A 17,080-nucleotide genomic window follows, 5' to 3' on the forward strand; every position below is an offset into this window, starting at 1 on the left:
CAGTAAATCCTACAGGAGTTAAACAGTATTCACAGAGGAGTTAAACAGTACTCACAGAGGAGTTAAACAGTACTCCTACAGGAGTTAAACAGTACTCACAGAGGAGTTAAACAGTACTTCTACAGGAGTTAAACAGTACTCACAGAGGAGTTAAACAGTACTTCTACAGGAGTTAAACAGTACTCACAGAGGAGTTAAACAGTACTCACAGAGGAGTTAAACAGTACTCACAGAGGAGTTAAACAGTACTTCTACAGGAGTTAAACAGTACTCACAGAGGAGTTAAACAGTACTCACAGAGGAGTTAAACAGTACTCACAGAAGAGTTAAACAGTACTCCTACAGGAGTTAAACAGTACTCACAGAGGAGAGCAGGTTGTTGGTGTTCTTGATGTCGGAGGTGGCCTGCTGGACCGCCTCGCTGGCAGCAGTCTGGGCTTTCTGAGCCTCTTCCAGAGCCTGTTTCACCATCTCTGCTGTGTCCCTCACATCTGTCGCCTCTTTGCTGTGGGAAGCAGTAACAAACACACAGGAACACAGTTAGGTTGTATTTTAGCTGACAACAACCACAGTCTTCTACTGGTGGCTGCTGAGCAGGTTTACTGGAGCAGTTATTTTCTTTGCTTGTTTATTTAACAGGGACAAATGCATTAAATATTGTTTCATATATAAAATACAAATTAGATTGGGAGAGTGTTATACATTCATCCATATTTCCCCAGCTGGCGTGGAGATTGGAACCGGTGAGCCTCCCATCACAAGCCCTCTAGGCTACCAGCACCCACAGCTGTCCTTGTTGTAAGTCCCTTCCAGAAAAGACCAAAATGTAAGAGGAACACGTGGATTCTCTGTGGTGAGGGCGTTACCTGGCTCTGCGGGCCTGTTCCAGCAGGGCCTCGGCTCTCTGGATGTCGTTGGCGCTCTGGTTGAGGATGGTCTCCACGTGGCCCAGGTCTCCAACCTTCTCCCTGATCTCGTCGGTCAGGTTCTGCAGCTGGGCCGGTGTGGTGGGCATCTGCATGGCCAGCACCTCGTTGGCCACCGCCTCGATACTCTCCAGGTCGGCCGCATCCTCTACATGGAGCCACAGGAGAGAGCTACATTTATATTATGTTTACATTTTAGACTTAAACTGGAAAAATGAACACCTATTCTTACAAAATTATTCTCAAAATTAGAATAATTTATGGTACTATTTAAGTGGTAGGAAGTAACTGAAGTCCCTGGATGGTAAAATGACCAACACTCTTGCCTCAACATCTAATATTATTGAGTAATATTATTGATATTCCTGTGTCCCTGGAATGGTTCTGCATGACACAGAAGTGCTAAACAGGAAGTGGAGAGAAGGTCGACGTACGTGTGAGGAAGTCTCTGATCTGCCGGATGAGGCTGCGCAGCTCCTCGTTGCTCTGGTCGACCCGCTGCTTGGTCTGGTTGGTCTTCAGCAGGACGTCCTGAGCGCTCAGCTTGGCCTCGTCCGCCTTCACCTTCGCCTCCGATACCTGGAACAGCATCATGGTTAGGATCCACGGTAACACACGGTCCATAGGTCATTTCCAAAACACTACATATCGTTTTTGCAAATTATTACCTGAACGACATTGTTCAATATAAATATAGAGAATCCGATCTGTAGCGGTGTTAGAACTTGAGTGATCTTGTATTCTTTTAAAAAGTAATATAATTTACTTTAATGTTGTGCTATATCATTTTGTTAGAGTGTCACTTGAAATGGTGAAACCAAACTGTTGTGTTAGTGATGGATGCTGAAGACCTGGTTCCAGGGTTCAACCGATATGGGATTTTGAAGGCTAATACCAATATTTTTGGATTGAAGCTGATGATTGCTGATATTTTGTACCAATACTCAATATTTTTTCATTCCCACGAAAAAAAAATCCAAAAAATTATATCTAGACACTAAAACTCTCCATTGAAACCCAATAATAATATTGATATTAATAATAATTCATGCATACTTGTGTGGAATCCAATCAAAATGTGGCATTAGAATCAGTTCAGGTTATGGGCTTCTGTAGACATTTAGTATTATTCAATTATACTATAAATATGTAATCAAATAAACTGTATCCTATCTGTCATATTGTAAGTGCATGACAGTGAACCATCAGTCTAACCCTCGTTCAAATAATATGTATTATAAACTTCTGATTTATGCATTTGAGATGATGAATGAATCCAAGTGTGATACACAAAGATACTGAATAAGAAAAACATCCAGATAAAACTACTACATTCAGAGGAATAAAATACTGCTGAGCTATTAAACTCCCATGTTCTCTTTTCTATTCTCACCATCTTGGAGAGCTTCTCCACCTCCTCCATGGCGTTGGTGATTTCCTGGTCCGACTGTCTGGCCTTGTGCCAGGCGGCGTGGGCCAGGCTGACCAGGCCGTCGCATCCTTCGCCGCCGCACTTCCTCTTGCCCTCAGAGTCCAGACAGCTCAGTCCGCCGCAGGGAGAGCCGGAGCAGGCGTCCAGGCCCGCCGGGCTGCCGCATGTCTGGAGGACGGACGACAGAAAGCAGTTAGAGACGAACTGAAACGCTTCCTTGCAAATTCTCACTTTTTCTGTACATAAGGTATGGCTACAGAGGGGAGCTGTAGGCTGAAGGAGTAGTGTTAGCATAATACAATACAATCCTTCACAGATACATCTAATATTGATTATGAACATGGTCTAGTGTTGGCTGTGTATTTTTATATGACCCCTATTTGCTCTTTTCTTATTTAAATGCAATTTTTCTTTGCTGTATAATATTACTATTTGGTGCTACAGCAAACCATTTTCCCCGCAGGGATCAATAAAGTTTAAATTTTAATTCTATAGCCTTCTTTCCAGATGAACGTCGATAATGATTGGTCATGCTATAGGGAAAGACATCAATCATATTTAAAATCTTGATATTAATATACATGCAGGGATAATTGTGTATTTTTTGTAGAGCTCCAAAATTGTTCCTCCTTCTAATGTAATGTAATTGTGTACTTTCTGTATCTAATCTCATCTAATCTAATTGAAGCATCACACTTTCAGTTCCAGGCTCGGACTAAGTCAGGTCAGTGTTTGTTATCTTTCCTACCTTCTCGCTGAGCTCTGACAGGTCCAGAGTCTCCAGCTGTCCTGCCAGGTCGTCCAGTCTCTTGGCGTGCTCCTTGTGTCTCCTGTGGAACTCTGCTTTGGTCTCGTTCATCTTGTCCTCAGCGGCTTGCCGTAGGGCGGCCGAGTTTTCCACCGGACTGCCGGGGTCGCTGGTGGAAGCGTTCGCTCGAGCCTCGGCGGCCTGAGACTGCAGGTAGTACTTCGTGACGCTGTCCGTCGCTCCTGGGAACAGACAGAGACCAAAACAACTGAAGACCTTCATCCTTCTGGTGCTTTTTAATATTTATCTGTTGTTAATAACTCTCTGGCTTCTGGAATTTTCCCATCCAGTTTTAAGCATGCAGAGGTTCAACCCTTAGAGAACCCTACCTTGAACCCTATAATTTAAAATGATTTTAGACCTATTTTTGAAAGTCCCTTTTTTATCTAAAGTTGTTGAGAAAATCATTTTCTCACAGCTAATGTCTTTTTTTAATTTTAATAACACATTAAATAACACAAAATTCCAGCCTGGCTTTAGACTCCTGCAGAGCATAGCCACAAAAATTGTTTCTCTTATTCTTACCATTGAAATTATTTGAAATTTAGGATACATGCCATAGCTCCATGCACTAGTCAAAACAAAACAAACAAAATATATATGTTTGCTCATGGTTGGTGAAAGTGAGCGTTCTCTAGATCACAAGAATAATAGAATAGCATCTAACTTTTTGCAGATCAAAGTGCATTAGCAAAATCAGTATCAAACTTGGCAACCTTGTCTGGAAAGGCATTTCAAATTTTCATTAAATTTAGCCAAAAAGGGGCACTGTAGTGACATTTCAAAATGTAATAAAGTCACACAAAAAACTCCAAACTTGGTATCCAGATCCAGCAATTCTTGTGTTACAAATTTTCCTCTTCGACCACCCAAGTCCAGCATAATGATTATGTTTTGATCTGTGATGTGGGCGTGTCCTCTGCAATAATGGCATATAACTGAGTTTAAACGTCATTAGGGCTCGAACTCCGGAATTGCGGCTAGCGACTATATTTATTATAATTGTCCTGCCCCAAATATTCCTCGCTGGTCTAGGACCTTCTGGTCACGAGGAGACTCTGACCTCTAACCTCTGGGCTACCGCCGCCTTACAATATGGCTGCCATGCCGCTCCTTACCTCTGATGTCAGAGTTCTTGATGAACTCGACCTGGTCCAGCAGCTCCTGGACGGTGCGCTCCAGTTTCTGAGCGTCTTCTCTCAGAGCCTCCAGCTTGGCGTCGGTGCTGTTGTCCTCCACCTTCACCTGGACCAGCGTCTCCTCCGTCTGGTTCAGCTTACCGCTCAGCTCAGACATGAGGTCGCTGCACAACAGACAGGCACAGTTAAGATGGCGGTTATATGTAGATATTGTTATTTTTCATATTATTTATATTACTGCCTTGCTGTTTTGTGATTATACTGTATTTATTAATAATAACATGGTGATAAAAGGAAATAACAAGTGTTCTGGGAAGGATTTTTAGCTTATGGAGTCATTTTTTACAACATTACATAGTTTAATTTAGGTTTTGCTTGTTTGTTGTTCTTCTTTACAAGTAGGCTTAATTATTTGTTATGGATGTAATGTTAGCATAGTAGGCCTTGCTAAGTGTATGATAGCAGTAATGTTAGTTGTTAAGGTGTAGTAGAGGCTGCTGTTGGTGATGTGAGTTTATTACATTATTTGCTGGTTTGCACTTGTTATTGTTGTTGTTTTATATATTATTATATAAACGTACGTAGCCTGTTCCAGCAGGTCCTGGATCTCAGACAGAGGCTGGGAGGCTGGGTTTTGGGACAGGATGGCCCGGATCTCCCCAGCGCTCTTCTCCACGTTGTCAACAGTCTGCTTGTAGGGGCCGGTGATCCCGCTGGCCTTGATGGTGTTGACCTTGTTGACCAGGCGGTGGGTCTGGTTGGTCAGCTGACCCACGACGGCGTCCCACTCGGCGAAGCACTGGTGGCAGCGCTGGCAGTCGGGGAAGGTGCCGGAGAAGCCCCGGGCGCAGGCGTCACACCGGGGGCCGGAGACGCCCTCCACGCAGACGCAGTGGCCGCTGGCCTTGTTGCACTGCTGCTCCGCGATGCCTCGAGGGTCACAGTCACAGGCTGCAGGGCAAACAGCGTGAGGATCAGACATACAGGAGGCTATTGGATAGACGTTGGTAGAGTTGTAGGAAATGACACTGTTTACCCTCCGTAAATGTGTCACTGTGGAATGTGAAAGACTGGCAGCACAGTTAAAGCTCATAGCAGCCTGATCCAAGACTTCCAAAAATCGCCGTTGTTACTTTGTATTGGATTGAAATAATTGTTAATTGAAAAGCATGGAGTGTCACTGTACCTGTTGACCTATTCACCTTTAATCAGACCTTTAATTGCTGTGTGGTCAAAAATGGATGATCACAAAAATCCTTTGTTTTTGTCAATTTAGCGTTAGGAAGGAGGTGTTTACAAGTCCTGACTTTACAGCTTGGCCAAAAAGTCTCAACACACATTACCTCTATGACCTGGGGAGGGGAGGGGGGGCTGGAGGGAGGGGGGGGGGGGGGGGGGGGGGGGGTCACAATGGTGGGATGGAGGAGGGATGGGGAAAGAGGAGGATGTTTGCCTACTTCAAAGGCCGTGTGGAGTGTGTGGTGAACAAAAGGCTCCATCATGGCCTCCTGCAGTCAAACAAACCCCCGGGCAGCTGCTGACAGGCAGGACGGGACTATCTGCCTCTCTGTGTTTGAACACACACACTCACACACACACTCACACTCAGCGGCAAGTCAAGACCTCCTCGTAGAAGCCAAATAACAACGTGTCGGCTCTCACTTGATGTCTGACTTTTATTCATCTTGTAATGAAGAGTTTCACTCCGGTATGAGATGTCCACCATTCGAACGATGTGACACCTTCGCTCACAAAATAAAACAAATGACCGTACGTTTTGAGGGAGGGAACGTAAGTCTTTGGTTGACAAAGTGTGAAACTAGATTCTCTATACTTTAGAGATACTGAACTTCAGCCAATCATCTCTTTGTTTGTTTCAAATTGGATACATTTTGGAAATTAACTCTTTTAAATGTTTCTGTTTCATGTTGAAAATCGTCTATAAAACCGTAGGCATACCGCTCGATCAGACCTGCCATCAAGCAGGCGGTTCACACTCCCAGTCTGCAAACTAAACAGACTCAGAAACTAATCTGCGACACAGTCCATCACACTGCTGAATAGACAGAGAGGAAGACTGAGGGACTGGTGGATGAGGAGAGAGAGAGAGAGAGAGAGGAGGACAAAGGGACGACATCCTCCTGTTTTTATGTATATCTCTGCACTTTTACGCAAGACACATTTGTGGAAAACAGACAATAATAGACAAAACAGACAGTCTAATCTGGTCTTCTCTCTCTCTCTCTCTCTCTCTCTCTCTCTCTCTCTCTCACACACACACACACACAGACAAACAGACACACATACAGGCATTCAATCACTTGTCACCTCCCTCCTTTGCTTTCCCATTGAAAAAAGGGACTTTGGACTTTCAGTCACCTCAGAGTGCTGGAATGAGAGTGGAAATGAGGGCTTAGCTCTGGAATAATCCTTGTTTTGTGCCTCAGACACACACACACACACACACACACACACACACACACACACACACACACACACACACACACAGCGACTGAAGAGGCTCCTCAATGGAAATGTGTTGTGAATGTGAGCTGTGGTGAGGTCCTGTCCCCCTTTTGTCCCTTTAGGGTGTTAACTGGTTAAGTGGAGGCTTCACTCATCACTACCCACCCTCTCCAGACACACACACACACACACACACACACACACACACACACACACAACCCCCTCCAGCATGACAGATTAAAGCTCAGTGTGTGTTTGCAGTGTGGAAGAATGACCACATCGTCCAGGTGCGAGGGGGGGGGGGGAGTGTTTTTCCTCCTCCATCCTCTCCTCTCCTCTCCCCGACAGCAGACTAAACACACTGCGGCAACACAAACATTCCTGACATCAAGCCGTTTAGTGACGACTTTTTTTCCCCCAAGGATGCTTTGAAGGCATTTCTGCGTTATTAGATTGCATGCAGTGCAGAGTGGCAGGAGGGACGGCGGAGGGGAAGGCAGTGACACGTGACAGAAGCTACGAGCTGCGTTCAGGCTCACAATGTCCGTTTTGTTCGTTCCATCAAGGAGGAAATTGTCTTTTCGCCCTCTGGTTGAGACTTCAAGACGTGGAAGTGCCTTGCTCAAGGAAACTAGAAACACGAGAGACTGAACCACGGCTCTCTAGTTGGGCGGCAACCTCACCAACCACTAGGCCATCCTGACAATGTATTTGCCAGAAGTGTGACCAAGTCAACTTTACTCAAGTCCCAAGTCAGTCTCAAGTCTTCAGGCATAAGTCTCAAGTCAAGTCCACGTCATTAATGTCAAGTCCCAAGAACAGCAAGTCAAGTCAGAGCAAATCAAGAGTCCAGTATCAATTTAATATCTTAAAGAAAACTAAATATCTAGGACTTTTCAATGCAATATGGTTTTAATAGGATAAAAACTTGGTAAGAGCATCATGAGTTTGATTTCTATAATCAGTTTCAACTTCAATAAATTCAATCATTCCATACAAATTCAGAAAACAGAATTTAAATTCAGTCGTCTGCTGGAACAAATCTCATCACTTTCAATCTAAGTCATTTACACAAACATAAGATCTCAAGTCAAGACTCAAGTCTTCTCCTCATGCATCAAATCAAGTCTCAAGCAGTTACAATGGTGACTCGAGTCTGACTTGAGTCCAAGTCATGTGACTCGAGTCCCCACCTCTAGTTTTGCTTTTATTTGGGACTGATTTCAAGGTGTTAGTATACTGCTTCATTAACTTACATATGGAGCCAGGGGGGAAAGTGTTAACTGTTGTTACTTAACATTGAATTTTAGGACAGTAGTAGTAAGAAAAACGCTCTCTTAGAAGAACAAAGGGTTTTAAAAGACTATAAAATAGCTGCTCCACAGATAAGTAATATAGCTTGATGAAAAGTTAAGAGCCCCCTCAGTAAAGTTTATATTTCCTTCACAGTAAAGACGTTTTACAGGAAATATCTGAGTCAGATCTGTAATCTGCAGAGCTGAGACTGTCCTCCCTCTCTGCTCAACAAGCATCTGCTGTGTGTTACAGAAGATAAGATTATAGCTAACCACTGGCTCTGGTTTTGCAACATACAAATCCCATCTGGCTTCAATTCGATGGTCTGGGAGGATGCTGTGTGTGTGTGTGTGTGTGTGTGTGTGTGTGTGTGTGTGTGTGGGAGGGGTCTTTCAGTCTTTCACCAAAACCCAAAACACACCACACCTCTAATGGTGTAGAAACAAGCTTTGATATTCAGTGGCAATGAGCATGGTGACCTCAACGAAGCAGATGTGGTGTGTTGAAACTCTGAGAAAAATGGGGCACCTCAACATGTCATGTCCATCTTAATAATGAATTTAATCTTGTATTCCATCTTTAAATATATTTTTTTCATATAAGTGAAAAAAAAAATGCACCAACAGAGTGACAGTTTTCAGAAACCAGTGACAATATCTCAAAATGAGACATTTCCCTCCAATATCACTAAAATCACTTAAAAAAAAATCTTGAAACAAGTTGAGCAATCAAGTGAAATTCTCTCATGTTAGAGGCAGACTGCGTTCACAAATGAAGAAGTGAAGAAGTGCGAGTTACAACTTGCCATAAGGGAGATTTAAGATTCAAGACTCAGGATATTTTATTAACCATAGAAATTAAGTTAATTAAAATCACAACACACTACCACACTACAATTACACCGCCTGTCACTCAAAAAACAACCCATCAATAAATAAACATCAATAAATACTATAAAAGGTCCAGTCTCTTGGGGTTGGGGGAGTGTATGGGTGAATCAGCAAATAACTGTGTTGTACATCCTGGTTTTTAGAAGTAGAGGATATTCTTAATTCAAGACAACAGCATAAAACTAGTTTGGATCATTGGACATCTAATATACAGTATGAGAACCATCGCCATGCTGATTCAGTACCTTTATGGGATTGATATTTTCATTGAGGATAGTTAAAATCACTTCTTTGAATGCTTGAAATTGACAATTAAAGGGGCTGTATTGTAGAAAATAAACTGGTATCTGTACATTTTTTTAAGATTAGTTTTTGGGCTTTTGTTTGCCTTCATTGGACAGCTGACAGTGAAGAGAGGACAGGAGAGAGAGAGGGGGAACACACACGACTGGGCCGGGTTAGAACCCAGACCTCAGACCACCGACGCACATGTTTGTCACGTTTTAAATTGCATTTGTAGTATATATATAGCTATACAGTACAGCTATGGAATTTACCCATATACTGTATATTACATTTTATTTTTCCAGGCACAAGCACACACAACGTCAGGACGCTCTGACGCAGGACGCTCTGCTGTCCAACTGTGTGAGCCAATCACAAAGCTCTCAAGGAGGAGACGAGCTTATTCATGTAAAGACGCATGGAGGAGGAAATACACACCACTAGACCAGTGGTTCTCAAAGTGGGGTCCGGGGACCCCCAGGGGTCCTTGAGGGGGTTCCAGGGGGTCCCCAGCAAAAAGGGGAATAATTTATTTTCACTATAATTCCATCCATAAGTAACACAGTGACAGAATGTATGACTATTTTGGTCATGGGTTTCATACACTTTCTGTAATAAAACATCTAAAAGCAAAAATCTTATCAGATGGGGGACCCTGGGGCAAAATCTTATCAAATGGGGGTCCGTGGTCTAATTTGTGTCAGTTTAGGGGTCCTTGACGTGAAAAAGTTTGAGAACCACTGCACTAGACAACAGGCTGCAGTTTTTTTTTGATGAAGGACTATCAAAAGTGTTGAATTGGACAGACGTGGAATTCACCCGCCATGTTGTCAAACTGCAGTGACTACGGCTCAAAGGTTAAACATAATTTCGGGGAAATTACAATAGTGGAATTAAACGGTATTGCCAGCGTTGTGTGAATGGCAGCATTATGTTGAAAAAACAGAAACTGCTGCCTTCACCGGAAAAAATAATCCAGCAATTTGACGAGTGAAAGAGGCTCATGACTCAACGATTACTTGGGCAGGTGGTGAGATTTCTGCCAATTTCGGCCCGTTCTCTGTGTTGGAACATAAACTCCCCCATTGGAATTTCAAGACGCTCATTTCACATCAAACATGAATCTAGTTTAATTTGCAGCGGTTTCCTCAGCAGCAGAATGTGTCCCGTCAGGTGCCGCAGAGACAAGAACAGAGGGTCCTTTCTGCCAGCAGGCACCGCGCCGGACACCCGTCTCTCACACAGGACGGCCCCGTCAGAACAAAGGTGCATTGTGGGGGGGACGGTGGGATATTGGGAGGCTCAGACAGATCCCGTGGATCGCCATGGAAACGCAAACCAGCGGGCCAGGGGGCACATCTGGACTTAATATTGCAGGGCACAGCAGATCAGTGAGGATGCTGGGAGTTTTGTCCTCCGCAGATGAAGCTGCTGCAGCAAAGTTCCCACGATGCACAGAGAGAGGGGGGGGGGGGGGGGCGGGGGGGCGGGGGCTCCTGGTGTGACAGGACTGTAGGAATTTAGGACAAAGGGCTTCAGTGTATGTTGAAGTTTAGCCGAGGTAGGGACTCAGGTCACATGACTTGAACTCGAGTCACAGTTTTAATTGCTTGAGACTTGATGCATGAAGAGAAGACTTGAGACTTGACTTGACTTGGGTTCTGGTGACTTGGGACTTGACTCTGACTTGTACTTTGATGACTTGAAAAGGTTTCTAAAGTCTTGACTTGAGATCTTGTGTTTGTGTAAATGACTTAGATTGAAAGTGATGAGATTTGTTCCAGCAGACGACTGAATTTAAATTCTGTTTTCTGAATTTGTATGGAATGATTGAATTTATTGAAGTTGAAACTGATTATAGAAATCAAACTCATGATGCTCTTACCAAGTTTTTATCCTATTAAAACCATATTGCATTGAAAAGTCCTAGATATTTAGTTTTCTTTAAGATATTAAATTGATACTGGACTCTTGATTTGTTCTGACTTGACTTGCTGTTCTACATTTAGACTTGAGACTTGACTTGAGACTTGACATTAATGACATGGACTTGACTTGCGACTTGATGTGAGACTTGTTCACCAAGACTTGAGACTGACTTGGGACTCGAGCAAAAACACCTCTGAAGTTTAATATTGTGTTTTGAAATGTTGAATAAGGAAAGAAGCGGTCCCTTTGCCTACAGGAGTTCCCACCAGACTGACAGAATTTATTTTGCTTTGCTTTCAGTGGAAACTAAACTCTGCTCCACAAGCCTCTCCACCCACCAAGACACATTTCTGAGGGAAACATGACTGTGTTGTATCTGTATTAAGTTTTGCATTGAACATGAACACATGTAAAAACATCTAAAAACATAAATACTGAACTCACCGTGACATTTGACCTCTGGATCTCCCCAGAACAGCTCTCTGCACTCCCTGCATGTTCTGCCTCCGAAGCCTGGCATACAGGAACACTGGCCACTGATCTGTGGAGCAGGGAGGAAAAAATTATTTTATATTTCAAACATGCAGAGAAAAATCAATGAATATATGCTGTACCACGAATTGAAAAAGATACAGCTGACTATACACTGGAAAACTCTCCATCAAAGCTAGTGAATGTTTTTACATTTTTAGCATGGAGCTGTTCCGCCTCCTGGACACACACCGTCTGACGTGGGAATCGAACCAAAGACCTTCTGGTTTGGGACAGTTTCTCTACCCACTAGGCTTCTGTTGAGTATCCATGGTATACGGCTGGGTATCGTTAGGATTTTACCGATTCCGGTGGCAATTTTTATTCTTCTGATTGACCCAATTCTTAATCGATTCCCTTATCGATTCCTACTGTATAAATTGTCAGGGATAAAAGACTACATACTGCTTTAGTGGAGTTAACTTTGCTTTTATTAATCAAGAAAGATTGCTGTGTAGAGTTACTTTTGTCTCAGGATTACTTTGGATTCAGAACATTTGGATTGTGCTGTTTGGAGGAATTTGATGGTCATTTTTTTGCCGATTTTGGAACTGTAAAGAAACAATATCCAGCAACTTCTGTTGTTTTGAAGAAGGCAGCTGTGCCAGCAAACTCACTGTGTGTTATGGATACACAAACTTCCCCGGTGTTTCAACTGACATGAGGGTGCGCAGTCAGTTTCCACCATTGTTTGCGATAGACAGCAGACAAAAAAGTTGTCGTCCAGCTACTCCAGAAGAATCCAGCTGTTCAACATTCTTAAATATCGATAAAAGGTATCGTAGCTTATCGATTCTGGTGAATTTGGCGATGTGGAACCGGGACTAAATCAGAAGCGGTTCTCGATACCCGGTCCTACCGACGAAGCTCACCTCATTGCAGGAGGTTCCAAAGGAGTGCGTGGGGTCGCAGTCGCAGGCCTCGCAGCCCCTCTGGCTCGCCATGTTCCAGGTGTCGGCGGCGCAGCGGTCGCAGAGCTGGCCGACCACGTTGGGAAGACACTGGCACTGACCGCTGCCTCGGTCGCAGTGGCAGTCGCCCGCCGCCGGGCAGCTGGCGGGGCTGCTGCCCAGGTGGTTACACACACACTCTGAGGAGGAGGAGGAGGACAAAGCAGCGAGCAATGAGGATTTCATTTGTGAATATGAACACTGCAGAAATGAGAAGTTTGGCAAGTCATTTTATCTTGTATTCAGACTTACCAATCGTAATCAGGATATTTTCATTCATTTGCTATTAGTTTTAGTTTACTACAAAATTTTTGGTCAAATTATCTTACTGGAGCAATTATCACAAAATAAGTAATTATATCTGACTGCACCACTATAAAAAAGTGATTTGATCGAGGGTCACAAAATGCTAACTGGCTAACCAAGGCTAACAGTAATTTCTGGGCTGTTAGCATTTTGTGTCACTTTATCAATTGCAGATTACAGATCTGACTCAGATATTTCCTGTAAAACGTCTTTACTGTGAAGGAAATATAAAGTTTACTGAGGGGGCTCTTAACTTTTCATCAAGCTATATTACTTATCTGTGGAGCAGCTATTTTAAAGTCTTTTAAAACCCTTTGTTCTTCTAAGAGAGCGTTTTTCTTACTACTACTGTCCTAAAATTCAATGTTAAGTAACAACAGTTAACACTTTCCCCCCTGGCTCCATATGTAAGTTAATGAAGCAGTATACTAACACCTTGAAATCAGTCCAAAAATAAAAGCAAAACTAGAGGTGGGGACTCGAGTCACATGACTTGGACTCAAGTCAGACTCGAGTCACCACTGTTCCAGCAAATTTTTTTTATAGTTGTGCAATCGTATGACAACAGAAACAGAAAGATCTGTCGGTGACAACAGCTGTATTGTGTTAAACACTATGTTGAAACACTAAATCAGAGTCAGAGGAGACAGAAAGTTGGCTAGACGAAGAGGAAGAACGTCAGCCATGTTGGTGAAAAAGGCTTATTGCTGTAGGCGTAAGGCTTTTTTACCATATGATACTATGTTTTCTGGTCAAATAATCTGTCCAAATCATGACAGCTAGAGGTGGTTTAGAGCTGGATGTATTCTTCCCATCCCTCCTGCTGTCTCAGGAATCTTAAAGGCAGTGAAGGTGGAGAGCTGCACCTGATCGATTTAAACCACAACACCGGTAACACCGGTGAACTTACTCCTGCAGTTCTGCAGCAGGGCGTCTCCATAGTATCCCAGCCTGCAGCTCTGGCAGGACGGGCCCTCCGTGTGGTAAAGACACGTCAGACACTCTCCGGTGTCGGCGTCGCAGGAGCCGGGGTCCAGCATGTCGATGTTGTTGTTGCACTGGCAAGGCTGGCACTGCCCACCCGCCACACTGGGGTTCCCATAGTAACCGGGAGAGCATTCATCACACCTCGCACCTATAGGGAGTAGAAAGGCGAGGAGAGAAATGAACGAAGACAAAGAGAAAGAGTTTACAGAAGAGAAGAATCAAGGGAGAGCGAGGGTTAGAAACAGCGGATAGGAAACAAAGGAGAAAGTACATTAATTAGCACTTTTGCACATCGTCAGTCATCATTCCATCAACACCTTCCCATTCAGAGCAAATAACTACCGCCTATAGCACCTCACAGCCACGCACACCATGCAGCTATTTCCTGCGGTAATAACACACCTCCTGTCAAATCTAACCGTATATCACATTCCACACATGCAGCCTCTCTGTTTACATCACAGAAAATCACAAAGCTTCCCCCACAACACACAACTGCATTAAAAATCAGTTTCCTGAGGGCAACAAGTCTGAGCGGTGGCAGTGTGTAATCATGCCCTCCATGGGGAAATTTACCGGTGTTCAGTAAACGCTGGCAGCTGTTTGTGTCACGCGGGGATCGCTCTGAAACCTGCAAACTGGGCGCTTTGCAAGGATCCCATGGAATAAAATGTGTTGTGATGGACCTGATCAGGTGTGGTTACTGGTTTTATATTACAACATGCCTTTTAATCGCAACTTTGATTCACGGATGCAATATTTTTATCATGGAAACAACACAGAGAGCTACCACAGAAGGGGTAAAAAAACATTGAAATAGTTCAGAAAAATTATAAATGCATAAGGACGCATTAAATATGTGTCGCATGTCTTTATTTATCCAACAGCACACACTGATTGTTACATGTGGACCAAACCACATGTTGTTTTGCCCTGTTTTTTTTTTTGCAGGCTCTGTGCAGTTTTGGAGATGTAAACTTTCCATCAGTCAATCAAAGTTGCAATGAAAATGTATTCTGCAATACCATAATCAATAACCACGCTTTAAGCTGGGATTCATTTATCCCCAGTGCAATTACGACTACTCGAAAATGTGGGTGTGGATGTGTGTTTTGCACCAAAGAGCGAGTAACTAACACCCTGACTAGTTTTTTTCTTGTATTATGCTTTAATGTTATATGTTTTTATTGTTATTATGTGTTTTTGGCTATATATTCCATATACTGTATATGGATAGTTTTAGATTTTTTCACGTATTTCTTACTGCACATATTCCACGTTTGTTTTGTCCCATTAAGTTCTACTGATACTAGTCTACTGCTGCTATTTTGCACAGACACTTAAAGATGTAACACTGTTTTCATCTGTCAGTCACACATTTCTAGTTCCAGTAATTTGTCCTGGTGCTGAAATTGTTGGCTGTGAATGTTTGTATAACTACCTATTCTTATATGTATTCTTATCTATCATCATCCTGAAAGGTCATGATCTTATGTTTCATTCTTTGTGTTGTGTTGTTACTGTTAGAGAGAGCTGCCGTACCTCTGTACCCGGCGCTGCAGACACACACCACCTGGTAGGAGTCCAGGCCGTGGTAGCAGCCTCCGGCAAACTGCCGCCCGCTGCCGGGGCCGTCGGGACACATGCAGGGACGGCAGTGATCACCTGACCCCAGCACAGGGTCGCCATAGTAACCGTCCAGACACCTGAGAGGGGCGTGGGTGGGATTCAACACAGGTGAATGAGTAACTTAAGAGTTTCGTTCCAAAGTTACATCTACTCTTACAAAATTACTGAAAACAAAGGTTGCAACATTTTCCAAAGTGGACATGTAACCATTTTGGAATAAAACACAATTATGAATGAAAACAATGAGGCAAAGTTGAGAATTTCATTAAGTATTTCACTTTGAGGCATATTTTTTCATCTTAGTTCACATTTTGCCTCCCCAACCAGTGTCTCTATACCAGAGGTGGGGGTCGAGTCACATGACTTGGACTCGAGTCAGACTCAAGTCACAGTTTTAATTGCTTGATTGACTTGATGCATGAAGAGAAGACTTGAGACTTGACTTGACTTGGGTTCTGGTGACTTGGGACTTGACTCTGACTTGTACTTTGATGACTTGAAAAGGTTTCTAAAGTCTTGACTTGAGATCTTGTGTTTGTGTAAATGACTTAGATTGAAAGTGATGAGATTTGTTGAGACTTGTGCCTCAAGACTTGAGACTGACTTGGGACTTGAGCAGAGTAGACTTGGTCACACCCAGCTCTATACTGACCTCTCACAGTTGTGTCCGGTGCTGTGCTCCCTGCAGCCCAGGCAGCGTCCCGTCTGGGCGTCACACTCCTCTGTGTGGCCGTTGCAGGTGCAGGGCCGGCAGCTGGGGAAGCCCCAGTGTCCCGGCAGGCAGCGGTCGCACTGCCGGCCGTACGCTCCGGCCACACACACACACTGACCGGTCAGCTCCTGGCAGAAGGTGTTCTCCGAGCCCTGAGGGTCACACTCACAGGCTGGAGGGGGGGGGGGGGAGGGGGGGGGAGTACAGAGAGGAGGGAGAACGTTTTATTCCAAAATAAGATATCCACTGTTAAAGAAAACTCAACTTCTCCTTGGTGATTTCTGACATGAAAATATAGCTGTTCATGGGATACTATGTAAGTTATTCATCATCCTACGACCTTTGCTTACAAAGCAGTAACACTTTAGAGGATGGAAACAAACATGCAGTACATTTTGATTTATTTCAAGCCCATTAGAAGCATAAGTAAACTTTCCTTTCTTTTTCTTTACAATATAATCATCAGACAAGCATCATCAAACTTAAATTTAAATGTAATATCTTGTCATTAAACATACAGTTGCACATGAAGTATTCAACCCCTTAATCTTTTTGCACATTGTGTTTATTATATCATGCTCTTATCATAATAATCAGGCACTCATCATGTGCTTGTCTTATAAAGCACCACTTCAACTAAAGTATTACCAAAAAACTTGGATTAAATCTTTTAATCAAATCAACTCAGTATGCTTTTACAAATTAAATCAGCTTTAATTGGCTCACTGCAGTTAACTCTGATTAGACTAGTGTATTCAGGTCAATTTGAATTAAATTAATCAGTAGGCTTACAA

At 43.3% G+C, this 17,080-nt stretch overlaps 1 protein-coding gene across 1 annotated transcript in view; it reads right to left on the reverse strand.

Annotated features, from left to right (window-relative positions):
• Positions 1 to 17,080, reverse strand: part of lamb1a (laminin, beta 1a) — a 49,174-nt gene that overhangs the window by 3,964 nt on the left and 28,130 nt on the right. Inside the window, exons 19-30 of the mRNA XM_071909776.2 lie at positions 16,227 to 16,458; positions 15,488 to 15,651; positions 13,869 to 14,093; positions 12,575 to 12,792; positions 11,616 to 11,712; positions 4,887 to 5,256; positions 4,285 to 4,469; positions 3,107 to 3,348; positions 2,320 to 2,526; positions 1,361 to 1,505; positions 867 to 1,074; positions 364 to 505 (exon numbers count right to left, since the gene is read on the reverse strand). Coding sequence (XP_071765877.2) covers positions 364 to 505; positions 867 to 1,074; positions 1,361 to 1,505; positions 2,320 to 2,526; positions 3,107 to 3,348; positions 4,285 to 4,469; positions 4,887 to 5,256; positions 11,616 to 11,712; positions 12,575 to 12,792; positions 13,869 to 14,093; positions 15,488 to 15,651; positions 16,227 to 16,458 — 2,435 coding nt within the window. The remainder of the gene's footprint in view (positions 1 to 363; positions 506 to 866; positions 1,075 to 1,360; positions 1,506 to 2,319; positions 2,527 to 3,106; positions 3,349 to 4,284; positions 4,470 to 4,886; positions 5,257 to 11,615; positions 11,713 to 12,574; positions 12,793 to 13,868; positions 14,094 to 15,487; positions 15,652 to 16,226; positions 16,459 to 17,080) is intronic.

The sequence above is a fragment of the Centroberyx gerrardi genome, chromosome 4 (genome assembly GCF_048128805.1).
Source record: "Centroberyx gerrardi isolate f3 chromosome 4, fCenGer3.hap1.cur.20231027, whole genome shotgun sequence".
NCBI lineage: Eukaryota > Metazoa > Chordata > Actinopteri > Beryciformes > Berycidae > Centroberyx > Centroberyx gerrardi.